Here is an 18,293-nt window from a genome sequence, read left to right on the forward strand (position 1 = left end):
GGGGCAGCTGCCACCCCCAGAGGCTGCTGCAGTGTCCGTCTCACAGCCTGCCGACATGCCGGGGCCTTCGGTCCCCACCCTGGGTGCCCCTCACAGCACCTGCCACCACCACCCCACGTCTTCTTCCCTCCAACACCACGTGGGTTCCCGTTAGTAAATCCGCCCATTTTCTTGGGAAGCACGTTACCGACGTTGAATTGAGAAAACCGGCAGCTCCCAAGATGTGAAAAGGGGTTTCTTTCACCCAATTTTTAGAGATAAGCAGCCGCTCAATCTACCCCAGCAGCGTGAGGACGTACGCACTCAGCTCAGCAACACCGGGGGCCACGCTCACCCGCGACACGGCCCTCCCAACCCCGCGCAGCGGACACGGGCCGGGTGGTTCTCTGGGGGCGTCCCAGGTGCTGGGGAGACGGTGCAGCCTCCCCGGCCCCACCCCCTCCAGGCCGGCAGCACCCCAGTCCTGGCCCCGTGTGCCCTGGGGCAGAAGCCCGCCCGCAGACGAGCACGTGGGCCCAGCTGACGGTGGCAGCACTGGGGCTTGCGGGAGAAGCCCGGGGGGGAGCAGAGCCCCCCACCCCCTGCAGGCCTGCGAGGTCCCGGCGCGGCTCACCTAGCAGCTTCTGCAGTGCGGGCGGGGTGGGTGCCAGCAGCAGCTGGTCGGGGGGGTGCCGCTGCACACTGGGAGGTAGCTGATAAAACGGACTATGAGGTGACTTGTACGCATCTGCGGGGGGACAGAGCGGCCACATGTCAGCGGCAGGCCGGTGCCCTGGAAGCTTCCTGCTTCAGGGAACCGGCCAGCTTGTTAACACAGAGACTGAACACGCCACCAGACACCGCGTCTCGGCACTCCGAGAAGTAAACTCGAATCCCCACATGATCTAAGAAATGCCCGGGAGCCGTGTCCCCTCTGTGAGGTCCCCCATCAGATCCCAGGGTGGCAGGATGATGGGAAGGCCATCTGGGGCTCGCTCTCGGGGAGCCCAGCCAAGTGCAGACAGGTGTGAGGACGCCCCAGTGTGCCCCCAGCAGGGTCTGGAACATGAGCACTCAGCCACTCAGCACGCGGTGCTGTCCCGGCGGTCTCCGCCCCCCTCACTGCCGCCGGGGACAGGAGAGGGACCCCACCCGCCGTACCAAGGAAGAGCGGCAAGGGGTGCGCTGGGACCGGCAGACTGCACGCCCACGGGGCCCGCACGCGGCTGGCTCACCCTGCGGCGAGGGCGCTGCCGTCTGCGACGCGGCCTGGGCGTGCAGGAGGTCCAGTGCAGTTTGGCTCTTCTTGGGCTTACGCTCCGGGTTCGCGGTGCTCATCTTCTTGGGACGCCCGCGCTTCCGGCCGGCCATCTTCCGCCCCTTCTTGTTCAGCTTTTTCTTCCGGGCTTTGGAGGGTGACGGCTTTTTGATGGTGGTCGCCCCAGCTTTTTCTTCCTCGGCCCCGGAATCCTAGCAGACGGAGGGTGGGGGACGTCAGGGGAGCACCGGCGGGCCCATCCAGCCCCGTGAGCCTCCCTCCGCGGGGACGCGGGGCGAGCGCTCACCAGCGGGGTGTCCACGGGCACGGCGGCCTTGCCCTCGGGCAGCTTGGTGGGAGTGGCCGTGGTGCTCTTGTTGTCTCGCTGCTGCCGGCGCCGGGCCGCCTCCTGCTCCTCCTGGAAAGCAAGCGCCAGCGGTGTCCGCAGCCCGGGCCTACTGTCCGGCACAGGCCAGGCCGTGGAGCGCAGAGGAGCCCGAGAGCGCGTGCACGCACGCACACCCCCGTCCTCTGTCGGAAAGCAGGCCGCCCTCCAACCACGGGCGGCGCAGGACCCTGGGGCTGGGGCAGGAGAAGCCGCCTGATGGTCATCTCCCCCCTGCTGGCGGCATGCCTGCCCACGCCGAGGGGCTGCGTGCGCTAGAGCGCCGTCCTCCTCGGACACCGTGGTAAGAGGAAGGACGGCGCCGGCCGGCTCCAGGGGGTGAGGGCGCTGGTCAGCACGTTACGACCCGAGGGCCCCTACACACGGTAGGAAGGACACGGGACCCCGGGTGGCTGGAGCCAGCCATCTCTGGGGGGGCCTCTCTTGCTTGGATACTTGTCTGAGGTGGCTGTGAGAGTGCGGGACGGAGTGCCGGAGTGGGCAGCGGGAGGGACGTGGGAGCCCAACTCCCGGCTCCCCGCGCACAGCAACTCGGAGCGTCCCAGCCCCTCTGCGCCTCAGGCCTCGGGTCAGGACAGCGTGAGGGCTGTTCGCCATCCCGGACCTCGGCACGGCTCACCAGATCACCAAATCCCATTTCAGAGACTCATTCAACCCATTCCCCAAAAACGTGCCCAAGAGTTGTGGCCACCGAGGCTGCTGAAGACGAGGCAGGTGAGCGTGTGGGCCCCAGGCCCCCGTCACTCAGGCCAGCCCCATTCCCCATCTGCACTGGCGCGCCGCACCCTCCACCCGCAGCGCACACACGTCATGAAGGCAAAGGAAAACACACACTTACCCTGAGTTTTGGATTTTTCAGACTAGAAAAATAGTTTTCAAGCTGAAAATGCAAAGAGAAAACACAAGGCAGAGTCTCAGTAGAAGTCCGCCCCAAGCCCCGTCGGGGTGAAAGCAGTAGCCCGGGCACGCGGACACCAGGCACGCGCAGAGCGCGGCGGTGGCTCCCGGACGGACGGCTGGCAGGGGACGCGCTCCTGCCCGGGGACCCCGCCGTGCGGGCCCGTGCAGACCCTGCGGCGCCATCCCACATGGAGCCAGCAGCCTCGCGGCGGGCCTGGCCGAGAACCCGGGCTCCTGGGAGCCTCTGACAGCAGGGCAGAGCCGCCGCTCCACGCGTCCTCGAGACAAGGTCTGCCCCACACGAGGGCTGAGGACAAAGAGGGCAGGACAGACCGGGGCCCCCAGCCTCCTGACCCGCCCCCATCCGTGCTGAGGCCGGCTGGACGGCCCCCCACGCGGGGCACTCACTATGGTGCGGTCGATGGTGTGCAGGTAGTAGGAGACCGGCTTCCCCGTCCAGGACACCGAGCCCTTCAGGGGCGAGAGCTCCACGACGCGCATGATGGTGCCGATGTCTGCGAGTGAGAGGCCACGCTCAGGCCCCCCTGCACCCAGGGGCTGAGCAGGCAGCGCCCTCTGGGCTGCCTCGCGCCTCGCGGGCTCCCGCCCTCCACGACAGACCCAGGCAGGCAGGAAGGGGCGGAGCTGCAGTCCCTCACCGCCCCAGCCGCCCGCCAGCACGCCCTGGGCCGGGGAAGCTGGGTCGCAGAGGCGAGCATGGCTACGCCGAGGGGCTTGTCCGAGGAAAACAGCGACAAGCCTGGGGCGGGGGGCATCGGAAAGCACTTGGAGGACGACTTAAAAACAATGTGGCGACAGGACCTCCCAGCAGCACCCGAGAAGTCACGAGCCCCCGAGGCCCATGCAGCCCGGCCCAGGGGCCCGGCTGAGCTCCTGCCGCGGGCTCCCTGCCACCAGCCCTCCCTGCGCAGGCAACCGCCGCCTGCTCAGGCCAATCAAAACAGGGACGCGAAGCGCTCGGCAAACCTGTCCCTCTGAGTTCCACACCGGGCCACCCTGCCCGCAGGGGACACAGGGCCACGTGTGGGGACGTCTGTGGTGGTCAGGACTGGGGGTGCTCCTGGCACCGAGGGGGTGGGGCCGGGCGTGCTGCTGAAACCCCCACAGCGCCCAGGACACCCCCACAGAGAACGACCTGCCCTGACGTGAGTAGCACCAGGGGGACAGGCCCCACGTTGACACACGTCAGATGCTTAAAATCACATATGTCAGTAATTCAGCAGCAAGAGTTTCTTACCACTCAAGTTTCTGCTGTTTATTCTGAAGTTCAGAGGCGCAAAGGGTTTCGAGGACACGATTCTGCCACCTGAAACACAAACACCAGTTACTGCCCTTCGTGGGGGGACAGCTACACATACACAAACGGAAGGAAAACGGCGTCTGGCGGAGGAAGGAGCTGCCACGGGGACAGCAGCACGGCTGCTTCCCACAAGTCAGAGCAAAACCAGGAGACGCTTTCCCCACGGAAGTCTGTCCCACGAGCGGCCCTCGTGGACAAACGTGCTCTGGGCCCCACAGTGCTGCCCCGCAGAGCTCCCAGCTGGGGGTCACGCCAGCACCGGACGGACACCATCGGCGAGGACATGCGCCCCCTCCGCCATCTCGGTACTTGTGCGGACGAGTCCCACAGTCACAAGCGAGTGTGAGTGGCCAAGGCAAACCCTGAAGTCCCACCACCGGACTGCCAGGCGGGCCGGCCACGCTGACAGCAGAGGTTCCGTGTGCCGAGTTCTAAGGAGGAAAAGACGCACAGTGGGAGGCTCATGAGGGAGCTCCCAGCACGCGCCGCAGGAAACACTGCAGATGGGTAGGTGCACGCTCTCAGAAGCCATACTTCTCGGTAGGAGGAAGAAAGAACCAAATGGAAAAGAAACACACCTGCCGGCCAGGGCACCCCCATCCCGAGGAGCACCCAGCCACCCAGCCCACGTCCTAAGAACCATCCCCTGCAGGAGCAGGCGATGGGCCCAGTGCTGGGCCAGGCCAGGTGCAAGGTCAGGTGGCAGCCAGGGTTAGGGCCCATGGGGTCCCATCAAAGGTCTCAGCAGCCAGAGGCTGAACAGAGTCCCGTGGGGCACCTGGAAACCGGAGGGCCTCTGAAAAGCGTGGTGCTGAGTGGGATACACCCTGGGGTCCCCCACGTGCTCCAGCTAGGAATGCACCACCCTACATGGCCCACACAGCAAGGGCAACGGGAGCTGCAAGGGGTCCCTGAGGGCGCATCACTACGGGACAACAGGTCAGGCGGCTGGGGACTGCAGGGCTCGTCGGGCAGTCCTGCCCTATCAGGTCCCCAAAGCCCGCCCACAGGACACCATGAAGGAGGGACCAGAGCAGTGACACCCCACGAGACGGTGAGCCCGGACGCCCAGCAGGTGTCGTCAACAAACACGGAGGAACCCTGCTCCAGCAAAAGCCCACCTGGCCCCTGGTCCGGGACGAGCCGGCCAGAAGGTGGGCCCTTGGGCAGGCAGCAGGAGAGCGACAGGTGGAGGGGCCCTCCGTTCTGTCCTGGGGCTGGCGCGTGGCTCGGTGCCCTGGGACAGCCACCGTTCACTCCTACACAATGGTCAGGAGCGACCCGGGCCGCGTGCGCACGCTCCCCTGCACACAGACCAGCACGCAGACCACGCAGCTGTCAGCGCCCAAGGCAGCTGTAACCACCCGCGGCTGTGCTGGGCTCTCCTGGATTAGGAGCACCAAGGCCGCCTCCAGGCCATCGCAGAGCCTAGAAAACCCAGCAGCTTTAGCACTTGTGTTAGGAGCTGCAGTGACTGGTCGAGGATGAGGGCACTGCCCGAGGCTTCCTGCCCAGGCCCCTGAGCACAGGGCCCAGGCGGGCCGATGCCCACAGTAAGGTCACAGCCTGTGGTCCGCTCCTCCAACAGAGCATGTCACCCTGAGGACCAGGGAGGCCAGCCACGTTCATGGCCAGCCACCACTCAGGACGGCCACCCTCCGGTGCACCACAGGCCACAGGAGCAGCCAGGAGGACCCGAGAAGGACGGGCACCCAAGGCAGAGCTCTAATGAGGATGGCAGCAGCAGACCCAGAGCCTGGCCACCCTTCACCCCGGGCGTTTGGGAGGAGGGAAGTCCACAGACTGGGGTCTGAGCCCTTGGCTGGAGGACTTGACCCACAAGCAGTGGGTCCATCTCGATCCTGAAACACAGTGGGCTATGACCAAGGACTTCGGATTCAGTGTGACACCGAGCTCAGCCGGACAGAGGGCCCTCCGCTGTCCCGAGACTTTCTCCACGTGGACAAAATGAGAAATGAAACAGCCAGAACCTTGACTCTCGGCTCAGTGAGGACACACAAGCAAGAGGCATGAGGGTGCAGACCGAGGGGAGCAAACAACCAGGCAACATGGCCCTCATCATGGGAGAGACGGGAGGACCCACTGCGGCCCGGCCCGTGCGCCCCAGACGGCGCGCAGAGTGACCGGCACCTGCGAGAAGGGGCTGATGTTTCTCTGCCCCCCAGGAGCTCGCTGGGCTCTCCTGTGCTGAGTCAGAGCACATGCGCGGCAGTTACAAAGGCCTGAAAGGCGTGCAAGTCAAACTAGTTCACTCCCACCTACTTAGAAGGTTCTAGACTGGATGGTCTTCTCTGCCTGACGTTCCAAGTGCACGAGGGCTTCAGGCACAGCAAAGCGAGAGGAGACACTAAGCTGCGCTGCCTGGCGCCTGGCCACAGCCTGATTCCCCTACCGGCGGCTAAGCTGGGGCCCGAGGGTGCACGTTCCCTCGTCCAGCCGGCAGGGCGGCTGTGGGAGCAAGACACGGGGCCCCACGGCACACACACCTCTGGCGCAGAGGGATTCTTGAGGCCACCACTCAGGACGGCCACCCTCCGGTGCACCACAGGCCACAGGAGCAGCCAGGGACAGCAGAGTGCTCCCGGGAAGGAGCAGCTTGCTGGGCCAGGTCGCAAGGTCGGCTGAGAGGCTGCATGCCAGTGCGCCGGCCCCTAGTCTCAGCTTGCCAAGATTCAGAAAACAAACCTTTCCCTAGAAGGTTCAGGCCAGATACAGTATAGGACCTCACTCTACAAAACCACCCACACAATTCCAAATCTAGAAGCCTCCACAAGCACAAGGAAAACACAATCCTACCTAAATGCCAACCGACTCCCAGGGCAACAGCCCAGCTGGGGAACGAGAGCACGGCTTTCGAGCTCCTTCCAAGACGTCCCCCACAGCTGTGCCCAGCAGCTCCGCTGCAAGTCTGAGACTCACGACACAAAGGGGCCTTCCCTCCCCCCACCAGGGACAGGAAGGTAGACGAGGGCGGCAGGGGCAGCTCTGGCCGGGCTGAGAGGGGCCCAAACACAGGAAAATCCCAGAAAAAGCCAAGGAGGCCCATCTGGACGACCCCAGTGGCCTCACTGCCCCCAGGTTAGGGTCACCAGATGGAATAAGGACGCCGGTCGAGTCTGAATTTCAGGTACAGTGAGTGATCCCTCAGTATGAGCTTGTACTGAGACGTTATTGGCTGTCTCCAGGGAATCTGAGTGTGACTGGATGGCCTGCAGCCCGCCTGTTAATGTGGCCACCCACCCCAGGTCCCTCGGGCCCACTGGCAGCTCCTGCCTGCGGGAGGCCCAGTCGGCCCCGCCGCGCATACTGATCCGGGAGGCACCCGGCCTGCAAGCAGGGGGCAGAACCGCCGTCAGCAGACCCCCGGGCCTGAGGCCTTCCGCCCGGCCCGCACGTGGAGGGCTGTCAGCACTTACAAGGGCCCCAGGCCCTGCGGTCAGTGCGGGAGCCACAGACAGACCCGAGTGGGTCTCGGGCGCCAGGAGCACATGCTGACCGTGACAGGGCAGGGTGAAGAGGGGGTACGTTACCTTCCTTCATGTTCGCAAACCGCTCCTTCAGCTGGTGATCCACCTCAGGACCAAAGGCAAAATTATTCACAAATATAACACTGCAAAATAATATTCCAGTTGAGTAAAATGAAGGTTCCATTTCCGCACGTGTAGAGTTCCAGTGCACACCACGCCTACCGCCTCCTCCATCAGCTCCCCCAGCCCGGGGACGGGACCCGGGGCCCACGGGGCCCAAGGGACAAGCCGGCTGCACTGGTGGGTGGGTGGTCCCCGCCTGCCCCCAGGACGTCCCTGGGGTGGGAATGTGGACGGCACAAAGGTCACCTGGGGACAGAGGTGTGAGGACCCCATCAGGCTGCATTTGAAAGGGAGCCGCCTGAGGACCTGCAGGACCAGAGGCAGAGTCCTTCTCCTTCCTCCCACGCGCTCTGGCACCGGACAACCCAGGAGCCTGGGTCCAAACACGCCAACCGGGGCGGCCGGGGAGGCTGCTGCCCCACTCTGGGCGCGCGGAGACGCAGCCCTGCCTGCCCGCCCGGGCCCAGCTCATGCCCACTCGAGGCCCTCTCTGAATGGCTACACTCTCCACGCAGCCGTCAGCTGGGTCATCTCAAGTCCCACAGGTGAGACAGCTCCCGACCCAGCTGTGCGGCCCTTCTCTCCCACATAAGTGCCTCCAGGTAAGACCTGGGCCAGGGGGCAGAACTGCGGACAGAGTGTTTATGTCCTCTCTTGAAAGGGACAAAAGACAGACTGGGCTGATGGCCATCCCCTCGCTGCTTGTTTTGAGTCTCGACAGTCTAAAATCGAGACTCTGGAAGCCATCATAGCAACCAGGAAACAGAACAGTCACGGGTGACCTGACCAGAGCGAGAATAGACACCAGACGCCCGGTGGGCAGAGCAGCAGGGAAGAATCATTAAAGACACCGATCAAGCCCAGTGCACTCTCCCTGCCCCACCGCACCACAAAGCTGAGGACGGGAGGCTTTAGGCTGAGAGGCGCAGGCGTCCTTGGGAGCCAAGGGACGGAGCCCTGACGAGACAGCCGGGCGGAAAGAGCTCCCACAGAGAGCAAGGCTGGCCTGTCCCAGTCCCTACTCGGGAACAGAGCCTGGGAAGGCAGGACATGAGCCAGCAAAGGCCCTGGGGACGGCTCTGATGCTCCGAAGGCAGCCGCCCCTCCCATCTCATGCACGAGGAGTCCGAAGCAGAAATGGAGTCCCTAATAAGAAAGGGGCTGGAAGGGGCACCTGGGTGGCTCAGTCGTTCAGCGTCTGCCCTCGGCTCAGGTCATGGTCCCAGGGTCCTGGGATCGAGCCCCGCATCGGGCACCCTGCTCCGTGGGAAGCCTGCGTCTCCCTCTCCCACTCCCCCTGCTTGTGTTCCCTCTCTTCCTGTGTCTCTCTGTCAAATAAATAAAATCTTAAAAAAAAAAAAGGGGGGGGCTGGGAGGGGAGGGGACGCCCCTGCCGGGAAGCAGAACACCCGAGGGGTTGTCAAGGGGATGCTCTCCCATCACCAAGGCCTGTTCCCACTCTGCCTGCAGGACAAGGGGCAGACGAGGCTCAGGGGACGGTGCCCTCCCCGTGAGCTCTCACATCGCCAGGGTGACCACAAGATGAGACACCTTGGCCCAGATGCTGCTGGCCGGCACTGGAGAGCCCCAGACCCCCACGGACGGGGATGCCCATGGGGTCAGCAGGAGTCTCTCAGGGCAAGGGGGAAGACCTGGCCAGCAGGGGAGAGCAGAGTGGACCCAACTCAGATGAGGACTCCTCGTGGGACAGCCACAAAGGGAGAGGCTCTGGAAAGAGCAGTGCCCAGTTCCCACCTGCCCCCAGGAGTCAGTGGGGACTACGGGGCCACAGGCAGCATGCGCCTGAAGGAAAGACAGAGAGAAGCCAGACGGCAAGGTCCCCTGAAACAGTGGGCCACCGTCGGCAAGAATGACTTCTCCCCAGGAAGATGGCTCTGGGCTGTGCAACGCCTCTTGGGTCCCCAGGCTTCCAGCAGCCTCCAGCTGACTGGCACACCCCTGCCTGAGGTCAGGGGAAGGGCTGCAGACCAGCTCCGGCCCACAGCGGGTCCAGAGGAAGGTGTGGGCAAAACTGCAGCACCCCAGATGCGTGGGACAAGACGCCACCCCATGGCAGGTGCAGAGAAACAGCCCTGCCCCCACACCCGGCTGGGGGAGGTGCGGACACAGCGAGGACCTGCACGCTGAGCGCAGGGCCGAGACAGCCGGAAAGGGCCCTTCCTGACGGGCAGCCGGGGGACTGCCCTGGGGCCCTGGGTCTGACTCCCGGACCACCTGCTCAGCTACAGGCGAAGGACGGGGAGAGAAGGAGTTCGCCAGCCACCTCTCCCAGGCGCACCACAGCTCGCCCACGGCCAGCACCCGCCCCAGGGGCGCACGCCCGGCCAGACCCTACCTTGTGTTGGCAATCCGCTCTCTCCACTCTTCTGAGAGAAAGTCGCCTCTTTCCAGCTGAAAGAAAAACAGGAGGGAGACTGACTCAGGAGGCCTCACCCAGCTTCGCGCCCTGCCCGCCCGCCCGCGGAGAGGAGATGAAATGAACGCTGTCACGGAAGAGGGGACGACATAAGACCGAGGCAGTGGTGGCTCCGGAGGGTCCAGCCCCCGCAGAGGACGCGCTGCAGAGCCACATTGAGCCAGCCGGGGGCGAGCCCGGGGCGCGTCCACGCGTGGTTCCCAGCCTGCTGGCGGTTCTGGACAGAACGTGGGCCGGCTGGCCACGGCTACAGCGGAGAACAGTGGTCGTGCCCTCGGGAGGCACCCGCGGCACAGAGTGCCGGCCCGGCGCGCGGCAAAGGCCGGGCTTGCTTTCTGTACCACAGGAGTGCAGGTGCGGCGGCTGAGCCCGGCCTCCCGCGCCCGCTCACCTGACAGCCCCATCCACACCCTCAATGCCTGCTCTCTGCGCACCCGGTTCTTCGTGACCGAGCTGTCCGAGCTGTGGCACTCAGCAAACCAACAAGTCTACCGTTCTTCAAAAACGCCATCACACCAGGCCTCAGTGGAGGCCGAGGAGAAGCGAGAGCATACATCCCCACAAAACCTGCACACGCGAGGTCTCGGCAGCAGGACTCAGAAGAGCCAACAACGGAGACAATCCAAAATGCCTATCAACGCATCCACCGCGCACGGGAGCGTCCCCCTGCCAAGAACAGGAGCCAGGCGCCCACACGTGCAGCCCCGGGGACGGACCCCGAGCCCACGACCGTCAGGGAGGGAACCAGACACGGAAGGCCACGCGGGGTGTGAGTCCACGTGAGTGACACGTCCGGAACAGGCTCATCCACGGACGGGAAGGGGGCTCGTGGGGGTGGGGGGTAAGGAGGGGGTGACTGTCCTCACCTGCGACCCTACAGATGCCACGAGGTGACAAGAACCCCCACTCTCCTCAGGAAGACGGCAGGAGCCCACTGGGGCACTCGGCCTGCTGTCGCTCAGAAAGGGACAGAAGACCCTGAGCAGAGATGGTCCAGTAAGCACTGCTGACCCAGTGCGGAGGCCGTGTGCCAGGCCAGGAACCGGTCCTACGCCCTCCGGCGCACGCACAGAGACCACCCAGGGTATCAAGTGTACGTGACGTGACGACCACGCAGGGCGCGGGTGGTGGGGAGAGGGGGAGGGCCACCTGAACACTCTCAGGCACTGTGGGGGGCTGCCCACATCCCAGCTGTCCTATCTCTGAATCCTCTCCAACCTGTGGAGCTTTCTGAATCTGCCACACTCCCGAGGACAGCCCTGCCAGGCCTCAGGAGTGACTCGAGTCCACAGTCTTACTGGTGCCGCAAGAGAGAGCTCGCACGGCGGGCCTGAGACTTCCCTCCCCAGAGGGCGGCTCGCAAGGCTGGCCCTCGGCGGCGTCTGGAACCGGACTCCGGGCTCCCACCACCCTCGCTGCCGGGGGGCTCGGGTCCCTGAACCGTCTGTGCAGACACGAGGTTCGGGCTGAGCGCCTGCTCCCCTCCCGGAGTCTGGGGTCCTGGCCCAAGCTGGGCAGAGGGGCCCGCGAGACCGACCCCCGCAGAGAACCGGGCGCTGGGTCTCTGCCGGCCCCCTGGAGACCACACCTCACACACGCGGTCCCGTCTCGTTTGGGGGGAGCTAAGCGCGTCCTGTGGGACACCCGGGGAGAGGACTCTGGAAGCTCTTGCCTGGTGTCCCCGCCCCCACCCCCCACACCTCTGCCCTGAGCTCATCTGGCTTCCTGTCCTCTCTGTATAAACCACGGCCGTGGGGTCGACCGTCTGCTGAGCCCGGGGGTCCTCCCGGCACATCCCCGCGCCTGGGCCCGGGACACGGATGCTGTCAGGCACTTCTCCATGTGGCCCGCCTGCTGGCGGCTCCCCGTCCAGGCCCCGCGGCAGCAGCTCTGCGTGGGCAAGCTGCGACCCTCTGAGCCAAGGCCCTGGCTGTGCTGCTGGGGCCGGGGCACCCGAGTTAACAGTGGCCAGAAGGGTGCGTGGCCTTCCTGTGCCCCGCCCAGGGACCCCGTGAGCGGCCCCAGGGTCACGGAGACCTCCAAGTACAGAGAAATCAGAGAAACGGGACGACGCGGAGAAGGCCCCGGGCACATACAGGTGCAGAGGGTCTCAGTGCCCAAGACCACGCGTGCCACAGAGACCACTGGTCTGCGCACGGGCCCAGGTGCAGCCCCCCCCCAGGCCGCCCCAGCTCGCCACATACGTGGTCCTGGAGGCTGCACCCACCCCTGCACGGAACACACACGCTCTCCAGTCAGGGGAAAAGAGCACAGCGTCCGAGAACGAAGAGACCGAGGTTGGCCCCACCCAAAGTCAGGTGCGCGAGCGCCACCCACGGACACACCCTGGCATTCGGCGAACCTGCCCAGGAGCAGCCCCAAGTCCACAGACACAGTCCAGCTCGGCCGAACCCCCAGGCCCTGTCCCTTGGCAGCAGCCGCCTGCCGGTGACCCAACCCAGCCCAAGACCAGAGGGGAGGTGGGCCAGTGCTTCTGAGATGCCTGGGGCCCCGGCTGATGTGGCCCAGCCACCCCAAGGACCACAGAGGCGCCATCCTGACGTGGGCAAAGCTGGAGGGGTGGCAGGTGCCCAGGGGGAGGCCCTGACATGTCCTGGAGAGAGAGGCCCCTGCCCCCGAGTGCAAGAAGTGCCTCGGCGCAGGTCCACAGACACCCTGGCACCGCCCCCACGTGGTTCCTCCACGAGGCCACAGCCACCCAAGGTAACAGGCTCTTGACGTTCGAGACCCGCTGCATGCCAGGCCCACCCTACGGGGCGCATCGTGAACAGCACGGCTACTGTGTTGTGGGGGCTCTGGGGGCCTGGACGCCAGCCTGGGCGGGGCGCTGGACAGAGCGTCTCCCAGGCGGAGGGGACACCCTGAGCTGAGACAGCCCGGCCAGCAGAAGCCGAGTGGAAGGAGGGAACAGGGCTCTGACAGGAGGAGGCACGGGGGTGGGTAGGCAGGGCTTGGCGCCCAGGCACCGCTGAGCTGCAGGACAGGGAGGCGGCGGCCACACGGGGTCCTTGGCCTGCACAAGCAGGCTCTGGGGCTTGGAAAAGCACATGGGCTATTTTTAGACTCCTGTTGGCTCTGTTTCCTCTTAGGTTCTTAAGTAACAGAAGCAGGACTCCGTCCGCCAACGAGGACGCCTGGTCAAAGCCACAGAAAGCTGCTGGGAAGGCCTCACGAGATCCAGGACACAAGTTCCCGCCAAACGTGGGTGCTCATCCGTCAGCACATGCTCACCACAGCCCGCGGAGCCCTCTGGAAACAGACAACAGGACAGCAGAGGCACGGCCGGCTGCCGTCCTGCGGCCCGCTCCTTCCACACACCCCCCGCCAAGGTCGTGCCCAAGTGTCCTTTGAGCCAAATTCTATTCGCAGCCACCTCGCAGGGGCTGAGGCGGGGCCAGTGAGCACTCTGCCCCACACGAGACCCAAGGAATGAGACGGTTTCCACGTGGGGAGCCCTCCCGCATGCCGACCACGACCCCGGCTGGAGACAAGAGAAGGAAGGAGGACGGTGGAAGGAGAAGTGGGCGAGCAGCGCCCCCAGCCTCACCCCTGTCCATCGCCGCAGCCGAGAGGAGCTGCCAGAAGCTAAAACCAGGCTACAAACGGAGTCCTGGAAGCCGTGCCTGGAGCACAGGGGCCGTTTCTGAGAAATGCGGCGACACCACTCCTACACTCCGGGCTGGGGCTTTCTCACCAGAAACAAGAAGTGGTTTAAAACACGAAAACCTGTGTTTTAGGAAGTCCATTTAGGAATGCAGTCAGCCTAAGAGCAGATGTGGGGACCGCGCGGGAACAAGTTCCTGGAAATGGAAACCCACTGGACTCCCCGCACACTCAGCCCGACCGGCAGACCCCAGGGAGCCTCAGACAGGGGCCCCGGCAGAGAATTTCAGAAGAAACTGCACCAGGAGACAGGGAAGAGAAGCCAGGTCCCACTCTGCCTGTGCACGTCCTGGCTCCAGAAACACAGAACAGAAGCAGAGGGTGCAGCTCCTCTCCCCACGGGGCCGGCATCACCGCACACCCAAAGGAAGGAGGAAGGAGAGGTACAGGCCGGGATCGTGGACGCGGACGCGGACGCAAACACTCTCGACAACCCGGCGCGGAGCGGAAATCCAACACCGTGTGAAAACCACCGCGCACCACGACCGGGCGGGACTCACCCAGGCATGGAAGGCTGGCTGGACACCCGTGCTTGCCACGTCAAGAGGCCAAAGAGAGATCCCAGGAGCGTGTCAACACATGCAGGGAAGGCATTTAACAAACTCTAACCCATTCAAGATGAAGATTCCCAAAATAAGAACGGAGGGGAACTGTGTCCACTTGCTAAGGAACACCACAAAATACCTACGGCTCCCATCACCTCCACGGTGAGAAAGTCAAAGCTTTCCCAGTGGGAAGGAAACAAGGAACAAGGCCACGCGCCCCTTCCACCACTGCTTTTCGGCAGCGGACCGTACATACCTACTGTTACGCTGGCTCGTGCAGGAAAACAAGAAAAATAAAACATACACAGCTTGGGAAGGAAGACATAAAACCACCTCTGTTCACAGGTGACACGATCATCTATGCAGAAAATTTGAAAGAATTCAGGAAAACAAACAACCTGGAGCCGGTAAGCCAATACAGGAACATTCTAAGGTAAAAATAGTACGTTGATACGCAACAGACAAAAGTCAATTACTTTCCTGTAAAACCAGCAACGGACAAATGGAATTTAAAATTAAAAATACAGTATCATTTACACAGGCACCAAGACAGACAGACAAACAGACTTCAAGACCTACAAGATGTACAAAACGTACACGAGGCAGAGTCAGTGCGGGAGAGGCAGGCCGCGTCGGAGGCAGGAAGCCGCGATACCGTCCAGACGGCCGTTCTTCCTGAGCTGCTGCGCGGAGTCGATGGCATCCCGACCCCAGCCCACCGCGAGCTCTGAGGTGGACGCCCACAAACTGACTCTACGCTGACTCCACAGTTTATCTGGGGAGGTGAAAGCCCCAGCAAGGCAGACACAGCGTGGAAGGAGAAGAGCCAGGCCAGAGGACGGGCGGACGCTGCCCGAGCGAGGACTTGCTACAGAGCCATGGTAACGCAGACGGTGTGGGCTGGTGCAGGAGCAGACAGACAGACAGACAGACAGAGGAGCAAGGGCAGAGCCTGCAACCACGGGGCTGAAATGGCTGGGCCTCCAAGTGCAAAGGAAAGGACCCAGGTGCTGTCCTTACAGCCTCACGGCCCTACAGGTAAAACACCGCTATAAAACTCCCAGAAGACGCCAGGGAGCAAGTGTGGGTGACCCTGGGTTTGGCAATGACTTTCAGACACTACAGTGCAGGCATGACCCACGGAAGGAGAGGCCATCAGGCTGTCCTAAGGAAAGGAAAACCTCCTCTTTCCCCTTCTCCCCACACCCCAACTGACCCCCAGCCCGTGATCGCATGACTTATTCTAGGTCCCTAACGCAACAAGGAATGCTGGTTCCAGCTCAACAGTCAACGCCCCATGGTATGGCTTGCTCTGGGCTGGTGACAATGGAGAGGGCGAGACGTGAACACTTGTAAGAAGTCTCCAGGAGGGAGGAGCAACAGGGCGGGCCGTGGAACCAAGTGGAACTTTGGTGATTTGGGCCTCGAGCTCTGGGTATGTGTAGGTAATGGCCTGAGATGGGAAGAGAAGGAGGAGGTCAAGATCGGGTTTGGACACACTCTGTCTGCGGTGTCCCCACAGCGGCCGAGTGAGTGTGGGCTGCATGGCCACAGTGTGTCCAGAGCAAGAGAGAGAGTAAGGGATGAGTCTTGGGCCCAGACACGTTTCGATGCGTGAGACGCAGATGCTCCGGACAGGAGTGGAGGCCAGGGGTCTAGAACCCCGGCCGGCCAAGGAGCGTGGGCACCGCAAGGCTGGGCCGAGCAATGGAGGCCGAGGCGCAGCGGCAGCCAGGAGAGCTGGGGGCACGTGCCGCCCCAAACCTGAGCCTTGCCAGGAGGAGGGACTCAGCATCTGGGTCACACGCAGCCAGGAAGGCAAGGAGAAGATGCCACTGGGATGGCCAGCGGACAAGGGAAGAGGCCTTGCCATCCACACCCCGCGGCCCAGCCCCGCGCCGCTGCCACGACACCGAAGGAGGGCTCCCTGAGACCCGCCAGGTGCCTGCAGACACGCCGCACGGGACTGCGTTCAAGCGTCTGAGGGCTGGGGCAGAGGGGCGCCGCCACGTCCCACCTCTGTTCTCAGAGGGCACGGGGCAGGGTCAGCCCCCGAGGAGGCCCAGAGAGGGCAGAGGAGGCGGGAGAGGGAGGAGGGTACTGCTGTGCCGAGCGGGCCTCCCCCCACACAGCGCCGCACGCCCAGCTCGGCCATGCGCACTGCGCTCCACGCCGGGCGAGGACAGGCAGGGAGGGCGTCCCAGGAGGGAAGAGGAACGGCGGGTCAGGGGAGGAGGAGACACAGAGATGGGAGCTGGATCGTTAGCCGCAGGGGCATGGAGCGATGGCACTCACTGTGTATTCTGCATGCTTTTTTCCATACCATTTCATCCACTTCCTGAACTCTCGGTCCATGGTCTGCAAGGGAATGATCCACAGCCCGTCAGCGGCTCCCCGCGGCCCCTTCCCCCACCCACCCCACCCCGGGACAAGCTGGGACTGCCCATCCACCAGCCCGCAGCACAACCCCTTGGATTCCGGGGGCTGCAGGGGAGGACAGACGGCAGGACCTCAGAGTCCCCCAGATGCGCAGGCCACACGCTCTACGGGCATTTCTGGAGACGCACCTACTCCCCAAAGCCCACTGACCCCATCAGGCAGACACGGGCACAGCAGTGGTGCCCCTGGGCGTCTGGGGGAGACCAGGCTGTAGTCCCTGTGGGCAGCACACACAGCGGGGCCCCGATGCGCAAGCAGAGACCGAGCAGCCCCTCCGAACGCCCACCTTGATCTGTCCTCCCCGCCTTACACCCCGTGGGTCACGGCAAACAAAGGTTTGAAAGAAAAGAGATGCAAACACACACACCTGTGTCCTGCCCCAGAGTCACTCACCTCCGCGTACTTGGCTGGGATGTCCGCTTTCTCTACGCCATAGTGATGTTTGCAGTTGGTGGCCGCGGCGACCTGCAGCACGACCTGGCCCACTCCTTCAGAGAGACAGAGGTACCGTCAGATGCAGCCCCGGGGACAGAGGCGGCACCGACCCAGAGTCGAGGCCCAGGACAGGCAGGTGCCGGCCATGGGGGTCAACAGGCAGAGGCCTCCGGCTCCCCAAGAAGGTGCGAGCACTCTCCAAGGTCACTAGGATATGCCAGTGACCCAGGCCGGGAGCTGAGCCCCCACTAGGGGGACGGCCATCTGGCCTACGCGGCCTCATACTGACAACACTCCAGGGCACTCCAGGGCTCTCGCGAGGGGAACCTGCCCTCTGTCTACCTCTGCAAGGCTCCCGTGTGACCCCCACAGCACGGCATGGCCGGCCAAATCCGAAATCCCCAAGAACACCCGTCAACACGGCATCAACGGGGCTCTGATGCATACCAGGAGCGGGGTCTCCAAACCACGGTCGTGTGCTGGCCTCCCCGTGCGGCCGACAAGCAGGCCGAAGGCACCAACACGCCCAGCTGGGCAGGTCACTAGGGGCAGCGTGCGGCGCCCTGGCGCTCAGACCTCGTGTGCTCTCCCCTCCCACATGGGTCGGTCGTGCCTCTCAGATTATGTGCCGGGAGCCCTCTGAGTTTGCACTTTGAATAGAATATATTCAAATAATAAAAATAAGCACACCAGGGTGCCCGGCTGGCTTGGTAGGTGGAGCGTGTGACTCTCAATCTCAGGGTCGTGACTTCAAGCCCCACATTGGGGGTAGAAATTACTTAAAATAAAAAATCTTAAAGAAAGAAAAAAGAAAATAAGCCCACTACTTAGAAACACAGGGTAAATGGCAAGGCCCACGGCGAGAGGACACAAGGGTCGTGGCCAAGGGACGGGGGGAGGGAGGTTAAGAGCTGGGCATGAGGAGTCAGGCAGGTGCTTTCCAAAACTCCTAAACCTTCCAGTACACGCAGATAAATTTTGTGGCCTTTTAGATAACTGACTTTCGAAGCTTTTTTTTTTTTTTTTGAGAGAGTGAGCGCACATGCACACGCACGAACAGGGGGAGGGGCAGAGGGAGAGAGAGAGAGAGAATCTCAAGCAGACTCCCCACTGAGTGCGAAGCCCGACACGGGGCTCGATCTCATGACCCTGAGATCATGACCTGAGCCAAAACCAAGAGTTGGATTCTCAACTGACTAAGCCACCCAGGCACCCCTAAAGTATACACATTCTTATTAAAATACGAATTCTGTGCTTAAAAAAGCTCAAATTCATGAC

At 63.5% G+C, this 18,293-nt stretch overlaps 1 protein-coding gene across 8 annotated transcripts in view; it reads right to left on the minus strand.

The window, feature by feature from the left end:
• The window catches only part of DOT1L (DOT1 like histone lysine methyltransferase), a 66,783-nt gene that overhangs the window by 18,074 nt on the left and 30,416 nt on the right, over positions 1-18,293 (minus strand). For 7 of the 8 annotated variants that reach the window (XM_078057868.1, XM_078057867.1, XM_078057887.1 and 4 more), the window contains 10 exons: positions 16,974-17,068; positions 16,437-16,499; positions 9,832-9,887; positions 7,416-7,495; positions 3,802-3,870; positions 2,952-3,058; positions 2,482-2,523; positions 1,545-1,655; positions 1,215-1,449; positions 614-727 (listed from right to left, as the gene is read on the minus strand). In XM_078057868.1, the coding sequence (XP_077913994.1) occupies positions 614-727; positions 1,215-1,449; positions 1,545-1,655; positions 2,482-2,523; positions 2,952-3,058; positions 3,802-3,870; positions 7,416-7,495; positions 9,832-9,887; positions 16,437-16,499; positions 16,974-17,068 (972 nt within the window). The remainder of the gene's footprint in view (positions 1-613; positions 728-1,214; positions 1,450-1,544; positions 1,656-2,481; positions 2,524-2,951; positions 3,059-3,801; positions 3,871-7,415; positions 7,496-9,831; positions 9,888-16,436; positions 16,500-16,973; positions 17,069-18,293) is intronic. The other variant, XM_078057890.1, reaches the window with a different exon arrangement.

This window comes from Halichoerus grypus, chromosome 1, assembly GCF_964656455.1.
Source record: "Halichoerus grypus chromosome 1, mHalGry1.hap1.1, whole genome shotgun sequence".
NCBI classification, from domain to species: domain Eukaryota; kingdom Metazoa; phylum Chordata; class Mammalia; order Carnivora; family Phocidae; genus Halichoerus; species Halichoerus grypus.